This window comes from Tenrec ecaudatus, chromosome 13 (genome assembly GCF_050624435.1).
Source record: "Tenrec ecaudatus isolate mTenEca1 chromosome 13, mTenEca1.hap1, whole genome shotgun sequence".
Lineage (NCBI taxonomy): Eukaryota > Metazoa > Chordata > Mammalia > Afrosoricida > Tenrecidae > Tenrec > Tenrec ecaudatus.
This window is the reverse complement of record NC_134542.1, coordinates 19,372,526-19,393,155: the sequence shown is the minus strand read 5'-3', so window position 1 is coordinate 19,393,155 and position 20,630 is coordinate 19,372,526. Positions and strand designations below refer to the sequence as shown.

The following is a 20,630-nucleotide window of genomic DNA, read 5'->3' as shown; positions in this document are numbered from 1 at the left end:
CAAATGTCAACAGGCACTGGTATTTTATTGACAGCTCAGATGTCACCAGCAAGTACTGCCATTGGTGACCTGATTTTCCAAAATGATAAACTCCTAGTGACATGCTTGTTCTGCTCAGCAGACACACTCTACTTTTCCAGCTGAGTAATATATACTTCACTGAGATGGTCACACAGTGCACAGATGGTGTTCATGGTGAAAGGGTTTCTTAATTTGGAATCGGCTCAATGCCGGGGTGTTTGATTTGGTAAGGAAGTTAGCAGGCTAGTGCTTGGATGCAGTTGTTTAATCAGGATAGCCTCTTCCTTGCCTGCAGGCAGGCCTCTCTCTGGACCTCAACCTCTTGTCCAGGCATCTGCCCTGTTTGGGTAATGTTCCCAAGTTCTTTTAGGGCTGCTAATCAGTGCCCCAAAGGCACACCACTACACTATAAGCCACAACTCCAAGGTACTCAGCTCCGCCTCCATGAGTCAGCAAATCTAGCTCCCCCATTAAGTGCCCAGAGGCACCCTACTCCACAGTCAGCCTTCTGCCCCCATGCACTCAGCTTTACTTGCTCTTAGGCTGGGATCTACTGCTGACTCATGCTCTGGCTCCTAGTTCTGCTAATGATGGTCCTCTGTCTGTCTTCTTGTGTCAAAGGTGTTTCCTGGATCTCAGGGTCTAGCGCAGTGGTTCTCAACCTGTGGGTCGTGACCCCTTTGGGGGGTCGAAGACTCTTTCATAGGGGTTGCCCGATTCAAAATAGTAGCAAAATGAGTTATGAAGTAGCAAGGAAGATAATTTTAGGGTTGCGAGGTCACCACAACATGAAGAACTGTATGAAAGGGTCACGGCTTTAGGAAGGTTGAGAACTGCTGGTCTAGAGAATGCGCTCCACTCCTGGCTCTTGCTGGTACTGATATCCCCACTCCAGCTTCTGAGATGCCTCTTTTTATAGCCAGCATGAAGACAATGACAATTAATTCTGTGAACAAGCACTCACAACTGAATCCTATGGGTATCTTCCCCGCCCCCCTTTTTCCTACCCAGAATCATCAGAAATGGTCATGTAGGGAGAGTTACAGAGATGATGGCTTGAAAAGCCACACTGAATAGTCCACGACACTGCAGGCCACCCCTGACTCTTTCAGCCACTGTCTCATACATGAAAGATTGACGCCCCCACCCTGACTCCTTAATTATTTTACTGTAAGCACGCATAAAAAGTTTGTAAGTCAACACCTTGTGGTTTTATCACTCCCCATTTTATTCCATGTTTAAATTGCCCATTCTTTTCAACCCAGTACTCTGAGGAGCCAAGCATGTTCCTTAATCGGAAGGAATCCTGCTGGAACTTTGGCCAGCTATATCTTTAAGAAAGTCCAGTCTAGAGCATTCAATCAAATTTCAGCAGTTTATACCAGTTAACAGTGTCGATCCCCTCAATCTTCGTTTGGTCAGGTTCTGGTTGTTTCGGTCCTAGTTATCCACGCTAGTTAAGTGGGTACCAACTACAAGCTTGGGGCAGCACACATCCCTCCTTGCACTGTAGACTAGCTGAAGCCTTCAACATTCTCCTCAGCCCTAGCCCTCTGGGACTAGAACCTGCCCACAGGCTCAGGAGCTGCACAAAAATCTTTACACTTCAGAGAAACCAATCCTTACTCTTCTCTCTCATCTCTAGCCTCTGTGGATCGGGTCAACACACACCAAGGGAGCAAGTCTTAACAGCCCAACCCCCCATTCTGCATCTTTCTCTACTTCCACTCAAGTAGACCTAGGTGACTGTAACACGCATACCCCACTGTCTGCTCATTGGCACCCTCCATCATGCCTGGAAGGGGCTTTTTCTGATGAGCACACACTTTTCCTGCATTGATAGATCCAATGGCAAACTGCTTGCTCAAAAATTTTAAGTCAAGCATCCTTTTTCTACCCCACCCTTCTTCACATGTAAATTTCCTATGATCTCAGCATCTCTGTGGAGAATTTTCCACCTAAGTCCCCAACTTTACATAGGCTCTGAATTAAAGACTCTTCCTTCTCAACGATTCCTAGCTCTCATTTTAGTATCACCAAATATAAAGGAGATGTGGGCTCATAAGTTCTTTGGAATCATGATAGTCATTGATTTCCATCACACATGTAATGCCTATTGACAGTCGTGGGTAGGAGAAACATTCAATATCCATACTGCAGCCAAATAAACACATCCCCATGAACCCTCTTTAATAATACCCAAATTATTGTTTTCTCCATCCCTGGGCTGCATCTCCATGTATGTGCACATGGCCTTGAGCCTCTGACAGGATGGATCCTATAGGCCTGACCCTGATCCACCGTGCCAGTTTGTAATCAGTAGGCTTTGGCTCCAGAAGTAGTTTTTCTTCCCTCCGCTGCACCACATAATGGTCCTTAGTCGTTACATGTAACAATAACCAAAGGAACCCTCTAAGAATCAAGAGTTTTATTCCCCTGACCTTTCCTTCATTTTCACACAAAACCCCATGCTTTCATGAGTCCGGAGCCAGAGCAGTGAATTCCACTTCTGACACCGAAGGTAGAAGTAATTTCTTGGGGGGAAATTAATACATAACTAGCCTCAGGAAGGTGGAGGTTAAATGTTCCAACTGTCTTGCTTTTCCAAACTGCTCTTTTCCAAACCCCATCACCTCCATCATTGACCTTCACCTTCTCTCTCTGGTCTATGCCCTTATGCCCCAGGGCTCTGCAATGTGATGCCATGGCCATCCAGAACGCACAAGGGAAACAGAAACATCTTACATCTTGTGAGGGCTCGTCAGTCACAAATCCAAAAATCAGATGTTCTATGCATTGGGCTGTGATCCCCAAAGGTCGGCAGTTCAGAACCACCAGCAGCTCGGCAGGAGATAGATGGGGCTTTTTACTCCCATTTATGGGTACAGTCTCAGAAACTCATAGGGGCAATTTGACCATCCTATAGGATGGCTCTGAGTTGGCATTGACTTGATGGCTGTGAGTTTGGGTGTTTTGGGTTTTCTGGAAGCTATGCCTCATCCTCAAGACTGTGAAAGCTGATATAATCAGGCCACCATGCAAGATCCAGAGGTTCAGAAGAAAGGAAAACTGGATGCAAGTTCTAAAGGGCACTCCTGTCTCCTCTCTCAAGCTGGTAGTGAGAGCTCACCTCCTGCTACTGAGATGGTTTCTTTTTCCCCCGATGATGGCAAACACAAGGAGTCTCCTTAACAAACACTCTCAAGTGAATCCCCTCAGTCTGTTTCCCAACCTTCTCAAACCCAGACCCATTAGGAAAAGGTTTGGTGGGACTGAGACCAGAAGAGTCACATTAAGTAATTTCCTACACTGTCATGCGGGTGGGGAGGGGAGGGTTTCCTCTTCAGTTACATGGAGTCCCATTCCTGGAAAACGGAGTCTTTCTCAAAATGTCCAAACATGCCTCTGGGTGAAACAGAAGGTGGTCGGGCTGGTACCCAGCAGGCCATTCAGAAGCGGTCTTGGGAAGCCTGTAGGGAGGAGGAGGAAGGACTTCTGGAGCATTCTGGCATGGCTAGCACCACAACAGTGGCTTTGGTTTGGGTTTAGCACCCTGCCTGGGCTCCAAAAGACCAAACCTCCCCAAAACATCAAAGCCTTGGGGCACACGGGGGGGGGGGGGGAAGCTACTGTATACAAACACTCCAGGGGTGAGGTCCAGGTAGTATGGCAGGGGCCAGACCAAATCCAGGGGTACTATGGTAACCAACTAAAAAAGGACAGGGCAGGGGGAGGAAAGGAGAAAAAAAGAGATGTGTGGTGGGGGAATAGGGCACTGACCCACCCAAGGGGAGGATATTGTTTGTCTCCCCACAGGGAAAGAGGGACCAGACTTAAATCTGGTGTTCCAGGATGGGGATGCCATATGGCGGCATGGAGAGGAGAGTCAGTGGAGGGGCCTGAGGGCTCAGCCCCAATCCTAGCTTCGTGGACAACTGTCCCTCCCCCAAGAAGAATTTAGAGGACGGCACTGAAGCTGCAACTCAGGGAGAGGGATATGTCTGATCAGAGCACGTGGGAACAAATGAATGGGGAGGAAGAGAGAGTGGAGCACATCCTGGCCCACCAGGCCTAGAGGATGATATGCCTGCTCCAAACAGCCAATGCACAGAGTGGAACTATGGTTGATCCCACTATGAGACACGACGACCCTCGCTGACCCATGACCCTACCTAGGGGGAACAACACTGGAGACTCAGTGTTGGGATTGGCCCGGTCTGACCCTGCAACACCGAGGCAAAACACTAAAGGCGTGCAGCAGAGCAACGTCAGGGAGCAGGGCAGGGAGCACAAAGGATAGACTTTGGGGACAGAGCATGGCACCTATTGGATTTGACTGGAGAACACACCTAGAGGCCAAAAATCAGACCTTGATCTATTTACAGGTGTTTCTTTTTTTAATTTATTCTTTTCTGGGTCATCGGTTTTCTTTGTTGTCATCGTTGTGTTCTCTTTTGTCACTTTGTCTTGCTATGCCTTGTTTTTTGGTGCATATTATCATCTCTGCAGATCTATCTAGATAAGATAGGCTGGATGAACAGTCTGGAGGAGAAATCAATGGGACCAATGGTTGCGGGGGGGGGCATGGGAGAGGAGGAGGTGGGGGGAAGGAGGTGGTGTTGACCAACCCAGGGACAAGGGAGCAACAAGTGATCTAAAATTAGTGGCAAGGAGGGTGTGAGAGGCCTGGTAGGGGTTCAGCAAGGGCAATGTAACTGAGATAAATTACTAAAACCCAAATGAAGGCTGAGCATGATAGTGGGACAAGAGGAAATTAAATAGAGGAAAGAACTAGGAGGCAAAGGGCATTTATAGAGGTCTAAATACAGGCATGTACATATGTAAATATATTTATGTAGGATGGTGGGGAAATAAGATCTATGTGCATATATTTATAGGTTTAGTATTAAGGCAGAAGGATATTGGACCTCCATTCAAATACTTACTTAATGCAAGAACACTTTGTTCTATTAAATTGGCCTTCCAAGATGCACACCTTCTTGACACGATCGCTGAAGACAAATGTGTGTATAAGTAAATGTGGTGAAGAAAGCTGATGGTGCCCAGCTATCAAAAGAGATAGTGTCTGGGATCTTAAAGGCTTGCAGATACACAAGCAGCCACCTAGCTCAGAAGCAACAAAGTCCACATAGAACACAACAGTCTGTGTGACCACAAGGTGTAGAAGCAACCAGGTATCAGGCATCAAAGAACAAAATATAATATCCGTGAGTACCCACCCATCCAATATAATCACTGAAGACAAATGTGTGCATAAGCAAATGTGGTGAAGAAAGCTGATGGTGCCCAGCTATAAAAAATATATAGCATCTGGGGCAGGGGTCCTCAAACTATGGCCACATGTGGCCTGCCAAGGACATTTATCCAGCCTACCAGGTGTTTTTGTCATTTTGTTTTTTTACTTCAAGATATGTGCAGTGTGCATAGGAATTTGTTCATAGGTTTTGTTTTGTTTTTTAACTTTAGTTCGGCCCTCCAATCGGTCTGAGGGACAGTGAACTGGTCCCCCTGTTTAAAAAATTTAAGGACTCCTGGTCTGGGGTCTTAAAGGCTTGAAGATAAACAAGTAGCCATCTAGCTCAGAAGCAACAAAGCCTACACTGAAGAAGCACACCAGCCTGTGTGATCACAAGGTATCGAAGGAATGAGGTATCAGGTATCAAAGAACAAAAAAACTATTTATCATTGTGAATGAGGGGGAGTATGGAGTGGGGACCCAAAGCCCAACTGTAGGCAATTGGATATCCCGTATGGAAGGATTGTGGAAGATGAGCCAATCAGGGTGCAGTGTAGCAATGATGAAACATACAACTTTCCTCTAGTTCCTAAATGCTTCCTTCCTCCCCACCCACTCTCATGATCCCAATTCTACCTTACAAATCTGGATAGACCAGAGGATGTGCACTGGTATAGATAGGGGCTGGAAACACAGGAAATCCAGGATGGATGATCCCTTCAGGACCAGTGGTGAGAGTGGCGATAATGGGAGGATGGAGGGAAGGTGGGGTGGGAAGGGGAAACTGATTGCAAGGATCTACATATAACCCCCTCCCTGGGGGACGGATAACAGAAAAGTGGTTGAAGGGAGATGTCGGAGAGTGTAAGATATGACAAAATATGTATGGATTGTGATGAGTTGTCCGAGCCCCTAATAAAAAAATTTTTTTTAAATCCTTGGGGCAGCCAAAAGGTTATCCTGTCCAGTGCCACCCCTGCGATGGATCATCTCCCAAGCCTAGCATGGCCATTGAGTTCCACTGAACTTGCTGTGAGGCTAGCACCGAACAACCCACAGGGTTCCTGAGGGGGGCCATCTCTCTCCCCCAGGGCCGCTGGTGTGTCAGAGCAGCCGGTCTGCCAGGGATTTAGCCACTGCAACACCAGGGCTCCTTCAGATCCCTTTAAGCAGTTCCTACTTACTACCCTCAGCCCAATGGTCTAGATGAACTGTTTTCCTTCACCCAGTGGTAAATCAGCTGTGGAGTTCTCTGCACATTGCAGACTGCTCCCTGTGTCAGGCCAGTGAGGCAGGGGGGCTAGAGAGCATGGCTTCACAGGGACTGGCCTCCAGGAGCTCTTGGCGCTATATACACCGAGTATGCCCCCCTCTCCAGATGTGCTTTGACAGTCAAGGACATGCGACAGGGTCAGCGCAAGGCATGCTACAGTCAACATTTTGTCCTGAATGTGATCAGGGCTGGGCTCCCAGGGCGCTGGGAGCAGAAACGAGTGTCTGTAATGGGAGCTTGCAAAGAGCAATAGGGAGTTCATGAAGAGGGGCTCCGAGTCGACAAGGTGCATGGGTGCATGTTGGGATCAGCAAGTAAGGAGACTTAGAAGGCAGACGCTAAAAGCTCTTCAAGGGCTGCCCTACAACGCAGAGTCCAGGTCATCCGATTGAAAGTGTTTATTGAAACCTGTTCTACAAAAGCGTGAAAAACCCAGATACAAAGTGGCGGCCAGAGAGGCCTGTGAAGACCGAGAGAGGGAAGCCTAGGTGCAGGGTACGGAGGAGGTGGAAGACAAAAGGTGATGGTTGAAGGGCCCAGCATCCCTGGCTCCATTAGGCTGCACCCCTCAGGTAGGCAGGAAGAGGAGTCCCACCTGCCTCTGGCCCCTCAGTCCCTGCCTCTCCTACGGCAGGGACATCACACAGACCCTGGTTAACCTGTCCTTCCATCCCTTATCCCACCTCCCACCTAGAAAAGCCCCAGGGGGCGGGAGTGGGGCCAGAGAGACAAGGGCCACACTCTGTGGCTCCATCTGGGCTGTGACAGGGCCACCGAGCTGACCTTTCCCACGCACTCTCACTTGCCCCTGCCAAGCAGCCAGACACAGAGGCTGGAACAGTCGACGGCCTTCCGTTATCTGTCCCCAAAGCCCTTCTGCTCCATCACCAGGAGGACAATGGAGCAGCTGAGTAAGGAACCCAGAATGGAAGAGAGGAGACAAAACAAGCTGGGCTCCCCTCGATTCTCAGGGACTCCCTAGTCCTCTGAAAGCACCCTCTGGAGTGCCCCCTAGCCAGGGAAGATAAAAGACCTGAGGCGGGCCAGCTCCAGGAGGCTGAAGAAGGAACACTGCTGGGGCTGAGGGAGTGGAGGGGGCATCGGGCTCCAAGGCCAGCGGGCAGCCAGGCCCTGAGTGTGGCGCCAGGCACCGGGAGGTCCAGTGGAGACCGTACGGTTGGGGTGAAGGCAGGCACGGCAGGTTGGGGAGTCTCTCCGAAGTTTCTGGCAGAGGGGGCAGTGAGGGAGCAGGGTGGGAGGGGCAGGAGGGTCTGGGGGGGGCAAGGGTGGAGGAGCCAGGGAGGCAAGATTGCCCAGTGTACGGAGGCCTTTGGCCCCTCCCAGGCAGCCGGAGCCGTTTGCAGGAAGGGCCAGGCCCTGCGGCACAGGAGCAGGCATGCAGGGCTCCAGGAGGGAGTGGGAGGCCAGGCCAAGGTCAGGGGGGCCAGGTGGAGGGCTGCAGAACAGCCCCAGGGACTGGTGCATTGCAGCCACGGATGCCACCGCCAGGGCCACACTGCTCACATACGCCATGGCGAGCAGGCAGGACAGCTGCAGGAAGGAAGGATGTAGGGTCAGTGCCCATATCCGGGGAGGCCTCTAGCCCCAAACAGCTTTCAACAGTCTGACACATCCGCCATTGTCTCTACAGAGCTGGGGTCTAGTTGGAGCTCTCTGCAGCCCTCTCTACCCTACCTCACCCAGCTACTCCAGGCCCAACTACTAGCCAGTGTCCTTCCACCCTACAAGCCACCCCTCCCGGCGGGCCCTGTCACACCTTACCTTTGCCAGCTGCTGGCAGAGGGAGCCCAGGGCCAGCTGCCAAGCCGGCTGCTCCAGCAGCACACACAGATCTGTGTAGGTGTACCAGCCCCGCCGCTGCCCCTGCTGCTCAGCCACACTGGTGGAAGGGGAAAAAAGAGAGAGTCCACACTGCCCCGAGGCCAGCACAACCTATGAAACCGTGTAGGCCTTTGGGAACCACCCAGAGCTGAGGGGAAGAGAATACACAGTAAATGGGCATTTCTCGCCCCCACCCTTTCAAGGGAGATGAGGAAGAGGGTTGACAGGCTTGGGAACCAGGGGGCCTTGGGTAATTCTCTTCCATGTTTCCTCCCACCCCCAGTTACTCAAACCCTCATTGCCAGTTCCCATAGCTTAGGCCTCAGTCCCCGAATTCCTCAAGATCTACCACCCTACTCCCACATCCTAGAACCTACCAGCTCTCCAGCCAGCTCAGCACTTCAAAGACCTCCCGAGGGTCAGTGTAGAGACGCCAGTCCTGCAGGGCGGACATGTGAGACCTGGATGTGAGCCTGGGATAACGGGGGGCAGCAACCACAGCTACAAGCTCCAGGCCGGTGCTAGACTCGTTTCCAAATGCTTTACGTCTCCAAGCGTCTAATCACCACCTACCTAGGTTCCTCTCGTGCTCGCCATTAACCCCAAGGGGAGAAGAGACCCCTGAGTTGGGATTGCAAAACAGTACAACCACTGTCCTAACAATTGGGAACAGAAATCCCATATGCCCCAGCAATCCCTCTGCTTGGTACACGCCCTCAAGAAATAAGGAACAAGCAGATCTATGCACACCCACGTCCATCGCAGCGCTGTTCACAAGAGCTGGAAGATGGAAATGACCTAAATGCCCATTGGTGGGAGAATGGATAACGAAGACTAATGGTGAACCTGTGAAATACAAGTGAAATTAATCAATCACAAAAGGCTATATACATGGTATGAGGCCACTGTCATAAAAAAGAAGGAAAATCAAGAAAAGGTTTTCATGCCAAAAAAATCAGATTTTTAAGGGGACGGGAGGAAAAGGGAAGCAATAGGCTAGCAGTGACAGGTGTTAACTTGGACGAGTGGAGAAGAAAATCTCCTCTTAGAGAGATGTGGATGAGAGCAGCCATACCAGGAGGGAAGGAAAAGGTGGGGGAGAAAGGGAGAAACGATCACAATGATCTATAATATAATGCCCTCCCAGGGGAATGGACAACAGAAAAGTGGGTGAAGGAAGACAGCAGTCAGTGTAAGACATGAAAAATTTTATATATTATCAAAGGGGGGTTCATGAGGGAGGGAGGGAGGAGGGGGCAATGAGTTGATACCAAGGACTCAAGTAGAAAGAAAATATTTTGTAAATGATGATGGGAACATATGTACAAATGTGCTTCACACAATGGATGAATGTATAGATTCTGATAAGAGCTCTAAGAGCCCCCAATAAAATGTTAAAAAAAAAAAAGAAGGTGGGAAAGGAAAAGAGAGAGAGAGAGAGAAACAGGGTAAGCCATTGGAAATTTTTATTTGATAAGTTTTTGAATGCAAAAATGATCTAATACGGAAACCCACAAAGTTCACATTAAAAAGTTTAAAAAAAACAAAACAAAAAACCATTAAGTTGAAGAACCTGAGGTCCAGAGAGATGAAGTACTGTAACTCTGCAAGGGCACACAGCAACCAAGGGGATAGGTAGTATTGGGTTCCTACTAGATTCGGCCTCAAATCAGAGGCTAGCATGTCAGTGGGGGAAAGAAGACAGTCCAGGGATTTGTAAACGAGGTTCTATCGGCTTGGATTTGGTAACAACACTGTTTACTTACAACCTGCTGACACTTAATCAACGCCAAACCCAGACATCCCTCACACAAGCTGCCTGTGAAACTTGAACCTGGGAGGATGTGCCCTAGGACAGGCACAAAGCCAAGGTCACAGAGCCAGAGGAGGATGCCCACTGCTCCGAGGGCCAGAAAAGGACAGCTGCACAGACTGGGGTAAAACACAAGGGTCTCTAAGGACTGCAGCTGGAAAGATATGAGGGAGTTCGGGATGGGCAGAGACACACGGAGGCATCTCAGAAGGTGAGGAAGGATTCTGTTTGTGATGGAATGTTGACTGTTCAGTGAAATCTCATTTGGCTTCTAGGGAAAGGACTCCTTGTGATCCAACAAGGGCAAAAGCACAGATGCCGGAGGGTTAAAACAAGAAAATAACCTCAGCATGGTCAGTGCCACAGGGAGCTCAGTGCTGACGGGGTACAGACTGCCTGGAAGCACGTCATCAGAAGCCCACCAGGTGAGGTCTGACGGCAGATTGTAAAGAACTGTGGGGCCCCAGAGGGACAGAGGAAATCCCCCACTCCTGACTTCCTCACACCAGGAGCCTCCCAAGGATCTGGTTTCATCAGAAGGGCTGGGAAGGGACGACATACAGAAGACAGGAGGTGGGGCAGGCAGAAAGAGAAACGAAGAAACAATGGCGAGAAAAATGTCAGAAGATCAACAGTATGTTAAGACCACAACTTTTAAAAAGATATTCAAACCACTGAATTATATGGCACGTAATTACATGTCCAGGAAACTGTTATACTAGGAGGGAGAAAGAGAACGTCAAGAGAGGTCAGGGAAACGGGAAGAACAGCTGCTAGCTACTCACCATAGCACTCAGAAAGCCCCTCTCCAGGGCATTTAGGGTGGGCACAGCCACACCCCCGGCCGCTCCCCACTCATCATTGAAGACCTCCTCCTCCTCGCCTTCGTCATACAGGTACTTACTGGCCACCATCTGCGGAGCAATCAGTGGGGCAGTTGGTGGCTTTCACACCAGCTCCTGGTTGACCAGGGGGGCGAAGGGGAGAGGTGTCGTACCATGGAGATCAGGAACAAGTCGGAGGATGACACATGCTGGAGGTAGTCTGGGTTTCGATGCCGGAGTCGCTCGATGTACACCAGGGCCAGCATCATGGCACACGGTGAGATGCAGGCCTCCCTGGGCAAGACAGAGCAGCCGTGGTGAGAGCTCGCCACTCTGTCACTCTGCTGAAGGTCAGCCCTGGTCTACCTCTCTTCTGTCTAGAGCAGCAGTTCTCAACCTGTGGGTGGAGACCCCTTTAGGGGTCGAATGACCCTTTCACAGGGGTCACCTAAGACCATCAGAAAACACCTATTTCTGATGGTCTTAGGAACCGAGACACCGCTCCTCTAGCCATCTCCAGGCGGGTCCACCTACAGATACCTGGTGTGAAGAAGGTTACTCATGCTACACCATGCTTCAAGACAAAATTTCATTTATTTGTCATTAGAAATAAATAGTTCACAATGTACAATTACATACTGCTTTTGTGATGAATCACTATGCTTTATGTTCAATTTGTAACAATGAAAATATATCCTACTTATCAGATACTTACATTGTGACTCATAACAGTAGCAAGATTACAGTTGTGAAGTAGTAATGAAAATATTTATGGTATGAGAGGGTGGGGGCATTAGGAAGGTTGAGAACCGCTGCACTAGAGATAACAATTCCCCTCTCAGGAGCACCCAAATGACCTCTTATCCCTCCTCTCCATCCCCCACTCACCGGGACACGTGAGCTACATATTTCTTCTGGAGTCGGCGAATGGGGCTGGGGGCTGCCTTTTGGAGCAATTCCACAGCAATGTCTGTACGAAGTAGAAGGAAAGCCTGGTGAGCAACCCCTCCCTGCCATGATACACACGCACGCGCACGCACCCACACGCACACACATACATCCCATCCCACCCTACTGCTGGCAGAAGGCCCAGATCTCTATCAGCTGAGGCCGTGGGGGCAGGGCTGTGGTAGTAAAATAGAGGACCGGTACACTACGACAAAAAATTCCATTTCAAGTTTAAAATTCAGCTTTTGCCAGCAGGAAGGATTATTTTCCCCCTCACGTGAATTGAAGACCATTGTTTCTTCAGAGGCTATATGATGGATGTCTATGGACAACTGTCACTAAAATGAACAGCTTCTGACATACAAAAAAATGACACCCATTTGTGAGACAGCAACGCCTTGGCTCAACTGGACCAAAAACAGCATGAAACATAGCCAAGTTCTTGAACCAAGTCCCAACCAGCTACTCAGTGGTCAGTGCAACTAGTTGCGTGAAGTCCCGGTCATTTTGCGACTGCTGACAACCGCCCTGGCATGCTTCTCCCTGGGTCACGCACACACCGCCGGACCTGCCACGGGGCTGGAGAGCTCCTCCAAACTGCCGTCGGCCTCCCAATCCCAGCCATAGCACAGTCTCCTTCGCAGCCGGGCGCTCAGCTTCCGGTGTCCGGGGAGGAGCTGAAAACGGAGCAGGGGAGCAGTGGAGGGTGAAGGGCAGGGAAGGGTATGATGGAGCGCCCGGCGGGGCTAGAAAGGGGCGTGAGGAGCGGCCGACCTGCCCCACCAGGCCCCAGTTCTCAAATTGTTGGCCAAAGGCGGCAGGGTCCAGAGGGGGTAGGGACCCTCTGCTAAGATGGGCACCCCACCCCATCTCTATCCCGCGGGTCTCCCCCAGGGCCCAAGAGCCGGGGCGTAGCGTCGGCACGGCCGGAGCAACTGCCACCCGGCTCCCGAACACGACAATCAGGCGAGCTCGAGGCTCCAATCGCGTCCTGCCTCGCGGGAGGCCGGAGTGCGGGCGCTCACCGTGAAGTCCTGGAAGCCGGAGAGGGAGAAGGTGCCTTCTCCGTCCAGTAGGAGTCCCGCCAGGTCCATCGCAACGCCAGCTGCCACCCTGCGAAGGAGGAAGGCGGGGAGACGCGTCCTAAGGGACCCCAGCCGCCGCGGCCCGTCGCCCACCAGCCACCCCCACCGCGCCCCCGGCTCTCGGGGTGTCCGCCGCCGCCCTCGCCGGCCCTGCCCCCTCCTCGAACGCTGGCGGCGGGCGGCAGGCGGGGCCCGGCGGGCAGGCGCCTCTTCCTGTTCCGCCCGGGGTGCGGAGCCGGGAGCTGGGCCCCGGGCCCCGGGTCCCCGCGCGGCGCTCACCTCGCCGAGAAGACCCGGCGGCGGAGCGCGCACTCGGTCTGGGCCGCGCCGCGCGTCCGCCCCGTGTTTACCAGCCGCGGGCAAGAGTGGCGGGCGAGTCAGCGCCGGGCACTTCCTGCCGCCCGCCCGCCCGTTCCGACCTCCGCCTGCGAATTCCTGGGCTCCCCGGGCAAGGCCCAGAGCCGAATCGCAGTGTGCCCTGGCCCGAGAACTGAGGCCAATCCCTAGGGAATCATGCCGGACTGAGGGTGCCCCCAAGACCAGCAGGGAGCTCCCGGTTTGTTTATAAACGGGAGGGATACACAGTAACAAATAAAAACATTTGAAAGGATGCCACCAGAAACTTTAAGTCAACTGTGGACAAGGCGCGAGGGAAACTTTCTCTCTGCTGTCGACCCTTTGGCATGGGTTATTTTAGTAAATTCACGACCTATTGTGTAAGGTTATTTCAAGGGTAAGTGCCATCTGGAGGGCATGTACAGCGTAAGCCTCCGTAAGCGACACTAACTCGCCTCCTCCCTTCTCAGAAAGTAAACATCAGGCGCAGAGAGGGAGGGGAAAATGAGGAGCTGATAGCAAGGACCCAAGTAAAAAGCAAATGTTTTGAGAATGAGGGCAACAAATGTACAAGCGTGCTTGACACAATGAACGTATGGATGGTGAGAAGAGTTGTAGGAGTCCCCGATAAAATGAATTTTTAAAAAAGTAAACATCACCTAACCAAACTCACTGTCAATGCCGACTCAGAGTGACCCTATGCTGGGGGGTTCAGCATCCCCTGACAAGGCGTTGTTGTGACACCTTCGCATCCCCCACCTCCCCGTCTCAGGCGTAAACGGGAAGGAATTCGATGGGTGCAAGCTGAGAATAGGTTTTCAGAAATAGGAAGGGGGAAAAAAACAACTTTTCTGTGCAGGTGACGCTTTAGGGAAGTGGGCCGCGTCACGCGCTGGTGTTTATCCCCAACGCCTCGGGAGGGAACGGGAACTGGGCCGACGAGTCCGCCGACGGTTGAGTAATGTGCGGGCCACCGCCCAGCCCGGAGCAGAGGCCGACTTCCCCGGGGACTCCGGGGCTTCCCGGCCCAGGGATACCGCCCCTGGGCGCCCTGCTTGCACCGGGGGAGGAAAAGGGGCTGGGGGGGGCGCGACACCAAGCGCCACTCCGTCCGTGCGACCGAGCCTTCGGAACCCCGAACGCGCACCTGCGTGGGCGCCCCGGTCACCCGCCTGCACGCAGGCGCCAGCGGCCCTATCCCGGCGGTTAGGCCGCGTCACGTGACGGGCTCGTCGCCCCGCCGTCACGTGACGCCCGCCCGCGGCCTCCCCGTCCCCGGCTTGCGCCCCCTTCCGCCTGACGCGCCCCCGAGGCGGCCGCGCAGCCCTGGCTCCTCGCGGGCTCGGGCGGCGGCGGCGGCGGGGCCATGGCGAGCGGCGGCGGCGGTAACGCGGGCGCGGCCGGCGGCCCGGCGTTGGGCCTGAGCCTCGGCCTGGGCCTGGGGCCGAACCTCGGCATGGGTGAGGCCGCCGGCGAGGCGGAGGAGGAGGCGGCCGCGGCCGAGGCGGTGGGACGCCTGGCCACGACGTTGTGGCTGCGGCTCCGCGGCTGGGAGGCGGCGCTGGCGGCGGCGCAGCGGCTGCTGGTGTGGGAGAAGCCGCTGCACAGCCTGGTCACCGCGGCCGCGCTCAACGGCCTCTTCTGGTAACGGCCGCCGAGGAGGAGGAGGGGGCGGGGCCGGCGGCGCGGGAGGGCGGGGGCGGGAGGGGCCTTCTGCGCCATCCCCCTCGGGCGGGGCGGGGCGGGGGTGGGAAGTTGTCCCTAGACTGGGGGAGGGGGGTGACTCATCTCCCCGTCTTTTAAAAACATGCGTGCCTGGGGGTCACTACCCCCTTCCCCTGCCCTTTGGGCCCGGAGCTTCCTAGGCACCCCATCAATGGCCCGGGAGCCTCACTCCGCCCACCTACTCAGGTGCCTCTCTCTCTTCGAAGGTTGCTGTCTGCGTCGTCCCTGCGGCCCTACTTCCTGCTCAGCATCTCACTATTGGCCTATCTCCTGCTGGACCTCTGGCAGCCTCGCTTCCTCCCTGAAGTCCCCGGTGAATATGCCTCCGGCCACTCACCAGCTCCCTACTGGGTCCTTCCCCCAACGGGCACTGGGGGAGCCGAGCTGCTGCCACCTGCCTCCCACGCATGGGTCGCCTTGCCACTGAGAAGGGAAGGAAGTGCTGCATGCCCCAGACCTGTGTGACTGTCAGGGCAGCCAAGTGGCCTGGGTTCTCTTCTCTACCCTGCCACTTAGCATGGATGTGACCTCCTAGGAGTCGTTCAGGTGCTTCTTGCCCCTGTCTTATCCATAAAACAAGCATCACCAGATCCACTGGGGGACTCAGGTGGTCGTGGAATGAGTGTCTACATACCTGGTGCACATGAAGAGGGGTGATGTAAATAGGAGAGCATTGACCTTCCTGTGAGCTGTTTCTTCTGTAGGCATGATGGAGGCTTGAGGTGCCCGTTAGTGTGAGATGCTTGCGTCCTGTGTTGGGAAAGGGTAACTTCTAGAGAAGGAGGCAGGCATAGAGTCAGCAGCAGCAAGGTTCTTCTCCCTGGGACTGGCAGCTCAAGAAAGCGGCAGCTAATTCTACCTTGGGGAGTGTCCCCCAGGGCCCCTTCCACTCAATCACTTGCCCCCTCTTCCCCCTCTCTCTCTAGCCTCCTCCCCCGAGGAACCACATTCTGACAGGTGAGTGCAGGCCACCTCTTGAAACAAAGATCCAGACCATCCTCTTTTCCTGGCAAGTGCCACTGTCACCCACAGCAGGGCAGGACTGCCGCTTCTACAGGCACAGACTCCAGCCTAGAGAATGGACGGGTGACAAGCCACAGAGTCCCGGGGTCCTGGAAGTGGGGGGTGAGAGTGGCGGGGAGGTGGCGTGCCATGCTGGCATGTGCGGGCCTGCTCCTTCAGGGACAGAGGGCTTTGGACCTGGGCCATGCTTCCCCGGCCCAGGACATGCTTCCCCGGTCTGTTGGGTGGTGGGCTAGTCTGTGCCCTTAGACTGAAGGCCTCATTGGTATTCTCGGAGGACTTAGAAAGCTGGTGCCTGAGGCCTCCAGGGGTCATGTCATGTCTCCCCAGTGAGGGTGCGGGGTCAGGCTCCCGGCCGCACCTGCTGAGTGTGCCCGAGTTGTGCAGATACCTGGCTGAGAGCTGGCTCACCTTCCAGATTCACCTGCAGGAGCTGCTGCAGTATAAGAGGCAGAATCCAGCTCAGGTAAGCACCCCTGTGCCTTCCGGCAGATCCCTTGTCCTGGAGAGGGATGGAGAGGAGCCATGTGCATTCCTGGGTTAGGCACCTTGAAAGAAGAGGCCAGGCCACCTCCTTGGGGCTGCACAGTTAGCAGATAGCCCAGGACAGGAGGCCCAGGCCTGTGGAATAAGCTGATGTTTGCTGATGTTCAGACCCGGCCCCCCTCTCAAGGCTGAGCAATCCCGTCTCGGCTGCTTGGTAGAGGAGTTTACTGCAGCCCTGGGTGTCCTCCTGACCAGGCTGGGCATGTCTATGTGCTTTCCCTGGTGAGGGGCTGAGGGCCTCAGACCTCTGCTCGTCTGAGACTCGGTTCTTGTCTGCAGTTTTGTGTACGGGTCTGCTCTGGCTGCGCAGTGCTGGCTGCACTGGGCCACTATGTTCCCGGCATTATGATCTCCTACATTGTCTGTAAGCTTGAGCCCTTGTGCCCTTCCCCTAAGCCCCCACCCCTTGTCAAAGTTCCTGGGTCTGGCCCCCAAGGGACGCCTCGGCTCAGTTCTTCACTGGGAGCCTTCAGGGAGGGGAGGGGGTTAGCACCACCTAGGAAGTCGCCTCGCCGTCCCCTGGCCCCTGCTTTGTAGGGGCGCTGAGTAGGCTCTCCTCTGCAGTGCTGAGCATCCTGCTGTGGCCCCTGGTGGTGTACCATGAGCTGATCCAGAGGATGTACACGCGCCTCGAGCCCCTGCTGATGCAGCTGGACTACAGCATGAAGGCAGAAGCTGAGCCCCTGCACCACAAGCATGACAAGAGGAGTAAGGGACCCCAGGAAGCCAGCGAGGGAAGGCCCCTGGCTTGGGATGCCTTTGGCTATGCATGTCCCCCACCCCTGCCCCTGCTTGGTCACTGCCCAACGACTCCTGCTTCCTGCAGAGCGCCAGGGAAAGGACGGCCCGCCAGGAAGCGAGGAACCCCTGGCCGAGACGGAGAGTGAAAGCGAGGCCGAGCTGGCTGGCTTCTCCCCAGTGGTGAGACCCCAGGGGTGGGCTGGGGGCTGTGTTTCTGTGCTAGAGTTGCAGCCTCTCCAGGGGCTGAGAGGCAGAGGTCTGGAGCAAGGAGTGAGGGGGACTCCTGGGAAATTGGTTCTCTCTCCCCTCCTCACTGGTCCCGTCTGTTTCTGCCTCTGTTCTGCAGGTGGATGTGAAGAAAACAGCCCTGGCCTTGGCCATTACAGACTCGGAGCTGTCAGATGAAGAGGCATCTATCTTGGAGAGTGGGGGCTTCTCCGTGTCCCGGGCCACAACACCGCAGCTGACCGATGTCTCTGAGGGTACGGGGAGCCCTCTGCCACCCCCACCCCCGACTACACTCAGTTCCAAGGTGGGGAACTGATGCCACTGTCTGGGCCTGCAGCGACACCCCAGCCCCTTTATTCTCACCCAGATCTGGACCAGCAGAGCCTGCCCAGTGAGCCAGAGGAGGCCCTGAATCGGGACCTGGGGGAAGCAGAGGAGGCAGAGACAGCCCCCCGAGAAGAGCTGCTGGCTCCTGCTCAGGCGCTCTCAGGGCAGGCCCTGGACTCCGAGGAGGAAGGCGGGGCTGCAGCTGAGGACACCTTGCTCCGACTCTCCTCTCCCCTTCACTTTGTGAACACGCACTTCAATGGGGCAGGATCCCCCGTGAACGGAGTGGCACGCCCCCCAGGGGTACCTGTGGAGACATTGAGCCCAGAGGCAGTGAGTGGTGACCTGGCCACTCTGCCCAGCACCCTGTCACCCCCACTGGGCCTTGTCGAAAATGACCCAGTCGCCTCTTCCCCCACAAGTCTCCCTCTCCCTCAGGATTCCCCTCAGCTCCTGCCCGCCCCCGAGGAAGAAGAGGCGCTTGTCTCCGAGGACTTTGAGTTGCTGGATCAGGGGGAGCTGGAACAGCTGAATGCAGAGCTGGGCCTGGGACCAGAGACTGCCCCCAAGCACCCAGACACCCCACCCCCAGGGCCCGACAGCCGAGCTCTGCTACAGTCAGACCCAGAGGCTCAGGCCGGGCCAGAGCCCTGAGCCACCGCCAGAGTGGAAGCTGCAGGGCAGTGGGCTTCCTGGAGAAGGGAGTCAGTCTTCCTCCCCCCTCTCCCCCCCACTCCTTGGGAGTGGCCATGCAGGGGGAAACTGGCTGTCCCTGGGCAGACAGTGCCCCCTCTCTGCCTACCTGCTGTCCTGGGTCTGGTGCAGCACCCAGGCCTGGGGTCAGTTTTAAGTCTGTAAATAATTTTACATGGGGGTTAGTGGGTGTGGACGGGGCCGGGTGTCCTTCCTGCAGCCTGCACTCGCCGCCTGCCCTCACCTTTCTCTTCATTCCGTTGTACCTGGGCTCTGGGCTTCTGTCTCTTGGTCTTTTTTTTTTTAATTGTTACTTTCTTCCTTCCTATTCCTCAGGGACCTGTGCTCTGCCCACCTGTCCCACGTGGTCATTTAGTTCCTAGCACTTTACTGTTGTCTCCTGGCCGGTGTTCCCCTCTGTCCCCTCCCACCCCAGGCCTGCCCTTAGAAGCTCATGCCTGCCCATTCCCACCCCTTCCTTCCTAGCAGGCCCTGGCCAAGCTTCAGGGAGACTCCGGTGTGAAGAGGTAAAGACTCAGACCCCGGGGGAGGGTCAGCATAGCTGTGTCCCCAAGTCACTAGCCAGCGTCACCCCCAGCACACTCTAACCCTACTTTATCCGGACCTCCAGTGCCCCAAAACAGGATCCCCTGTGGCTGCAGTCAGGTGTGGGTGTGGGAGGGGACAAAGGGCCTTTTCACTACCTGAGGGAGGGCTGGAGAGACCTGCTTCTCTGGGCTGCGGGTTGTTTGAGTGATGGGCCCTCCCCGGGGGGGGGGGTGTCAGGAAGTGGACAGTAACATCTGTGCAGAAAAATAAAGTGCCGATTGGCTGGAACCGCTGCTGCCTGCTTGCCTGCCTCACTGTGGAAGTTGCCCTGGTACCACAAGCTTTGCCCTCTCCTCACCCCCGCCCCAGTGGTTCTTCATCTCAATCCTGGAGGTGGTTTACCTCAGTGCAAAAGGAAGTCGGAACAATCACCCAGAGGACCCGCTTCCTTCAGCCTGCCTTCCTGGCAGTGACCTGGTTAGTGAGGGGGACCGTGTGTGACTAAGGGGTACGCAGGAGGAGCTTGCCCATCTTCCCCATCAATAGAAACTTGGGAACTAAACCATTGTCATCGCCCATGTTCCCCCAGGCCTGACGCTGTGGGAGAAAGTTCTCACCCAGTTCCTTACTAATGCTTAACTTGCTCAGCCCCAGTTAGATCTGTATCCACAGGGAGATCAGACAGGGCCTGGGTCTGCATCACACCTGGTTTCTGGCCATGGGGGCGATACCTGACACCAAATGCATCATAAGTGCTTGGTACTGTTTTAAGTCAACTCAAAACCAAACACCGCCACTGAGTCGACTTCCAACTCTTAGTGACCTTTTAGGACAAAGCAGAACTGCCCTGGTGGGTTTCTGAGATGGTAAATCTTCTTAGGAAGAGAAAGCCTCAAAGGTCTCCCATGGAGCAGCTGCTAGTTTCAAACCACTAACCATTGGGTTAACAGCCTAACGTATAACTCACTACATAGCCATGGCTCCTATGGTTTCTATGTGGTAACGTGGTTTCCTCGCAGTTCTGAGGTGGGAACTCCTATTCCACCTGGCAGCTGCACTTCAGAAAGACTCAAAGCCTAGCAGAGGACAGGACCAGGCTCCAGACCCAGTCTAGCTCGGGCAGACACCCAAGCGCTGGGCTCCTGCCCATTCATAGGCACGAAATAGAAACACCAGAAACCAAACTCGCTGCCATGGAGCTGATTCTGACTCCTGATGACTAAAGTGCAGACTAGAAGTGCCCGGTGGGTGTCCAGAGCTATAAATCCACAGGAGCAGAAAACTTCCTCTTCGTCCTGAGTAGCTGCTGGCTTCAAGCTGCTGGCCTTGCTGTTACCAGCCCGACTACCCCACCTAATCTAAAACCTGGACTCTGCAGAGGGTGGCAGTCCTCTGTGGG

At 54.4% G+C, this 20,630-nt stretch overlaps 2 protein-coding genes across 4 annotated transcripts; one reads left to right on the top strand and one right to left on the bottom strand.

The window, feature by feature from the left end:
• Positions 1 to 6,934: 6,934 nt before the first annotated feature.
• Positions 6,935 to 15,057, bottom strand: CNPPD1 (cyclin Pas1/PHO80 domain containing 1). 3 transcript variants are annotated; one of them, XM_075530333.1, is made up of 9 exons: positions 14,850 to 15,057; positions 13,004 to 13,091; positions 12,547 to 12,655; positions 11,919 to 12,000; positions 11,204 to 11,324; positions 10,992 to 11,120; positions 8,771 to 8,832; positions 8,334 to 8,451; positions 6,935 to 8,102 (listed from the first exon to the last, which is right to left on the bottom strand). In XM_075530333.1, exons 1-9 carry the CDS (start codon positions 14,855 to 14,857, stop codon positions 7,563 to 7,565), a joined length of 1,257 nt encoding a protein of 418 aa, XP_075386448.1. In that variant the 5' UTR covers positions 14,858 to 15,057; the 3' UTR covers positions 6,935 to 7,562. The 3 variants fall into 3 exon arrangements, with proteins under 3 accessions (XP_075386448.1, XP_075386450.1, XP_075386449.1); XM_075530335.1 differs by lacking the exon at positions 14,850 to 15,057 and adding an exon at positions 14,073 to 14,374; XM_075530334.1 differs by lacking the exon at positions 14,850 to 15,057 and adding an exon at positions 13,343 to 13,880.
• Positions 14,659 to 19,002, top strand: RETREG2 (reticulophagy regulator family member 2). The gene is made up of 9 exons (XM_075530332.1): positions 14,659 to 15,043; positions 15,331 to 15,437; positions 16,051 to 16,081; positions 16,478 to 16,613; positions 16,973 to 17,057; positions 17,258 to 17,401; positions 17,520 to 17,614; positions 17,781 to 17,916; positions 18,030 to 19,002. The coding sequence occupies exons 1-9, from the start codon at positions 14,766 to 14,768 to the stop codon at positions 18,641 to 18,643; spliced, it is 1,626 nt and encodes a 541-aa protein (XP_075386447.1). The 5' UTR covers positions 14,659 to 14,765; the 3' UTR covers positions 18,644 to 19,002.
• The last annotated feature ends 1,628 nt before the right edge of the window (positions 19,003 to 20,630 follow it).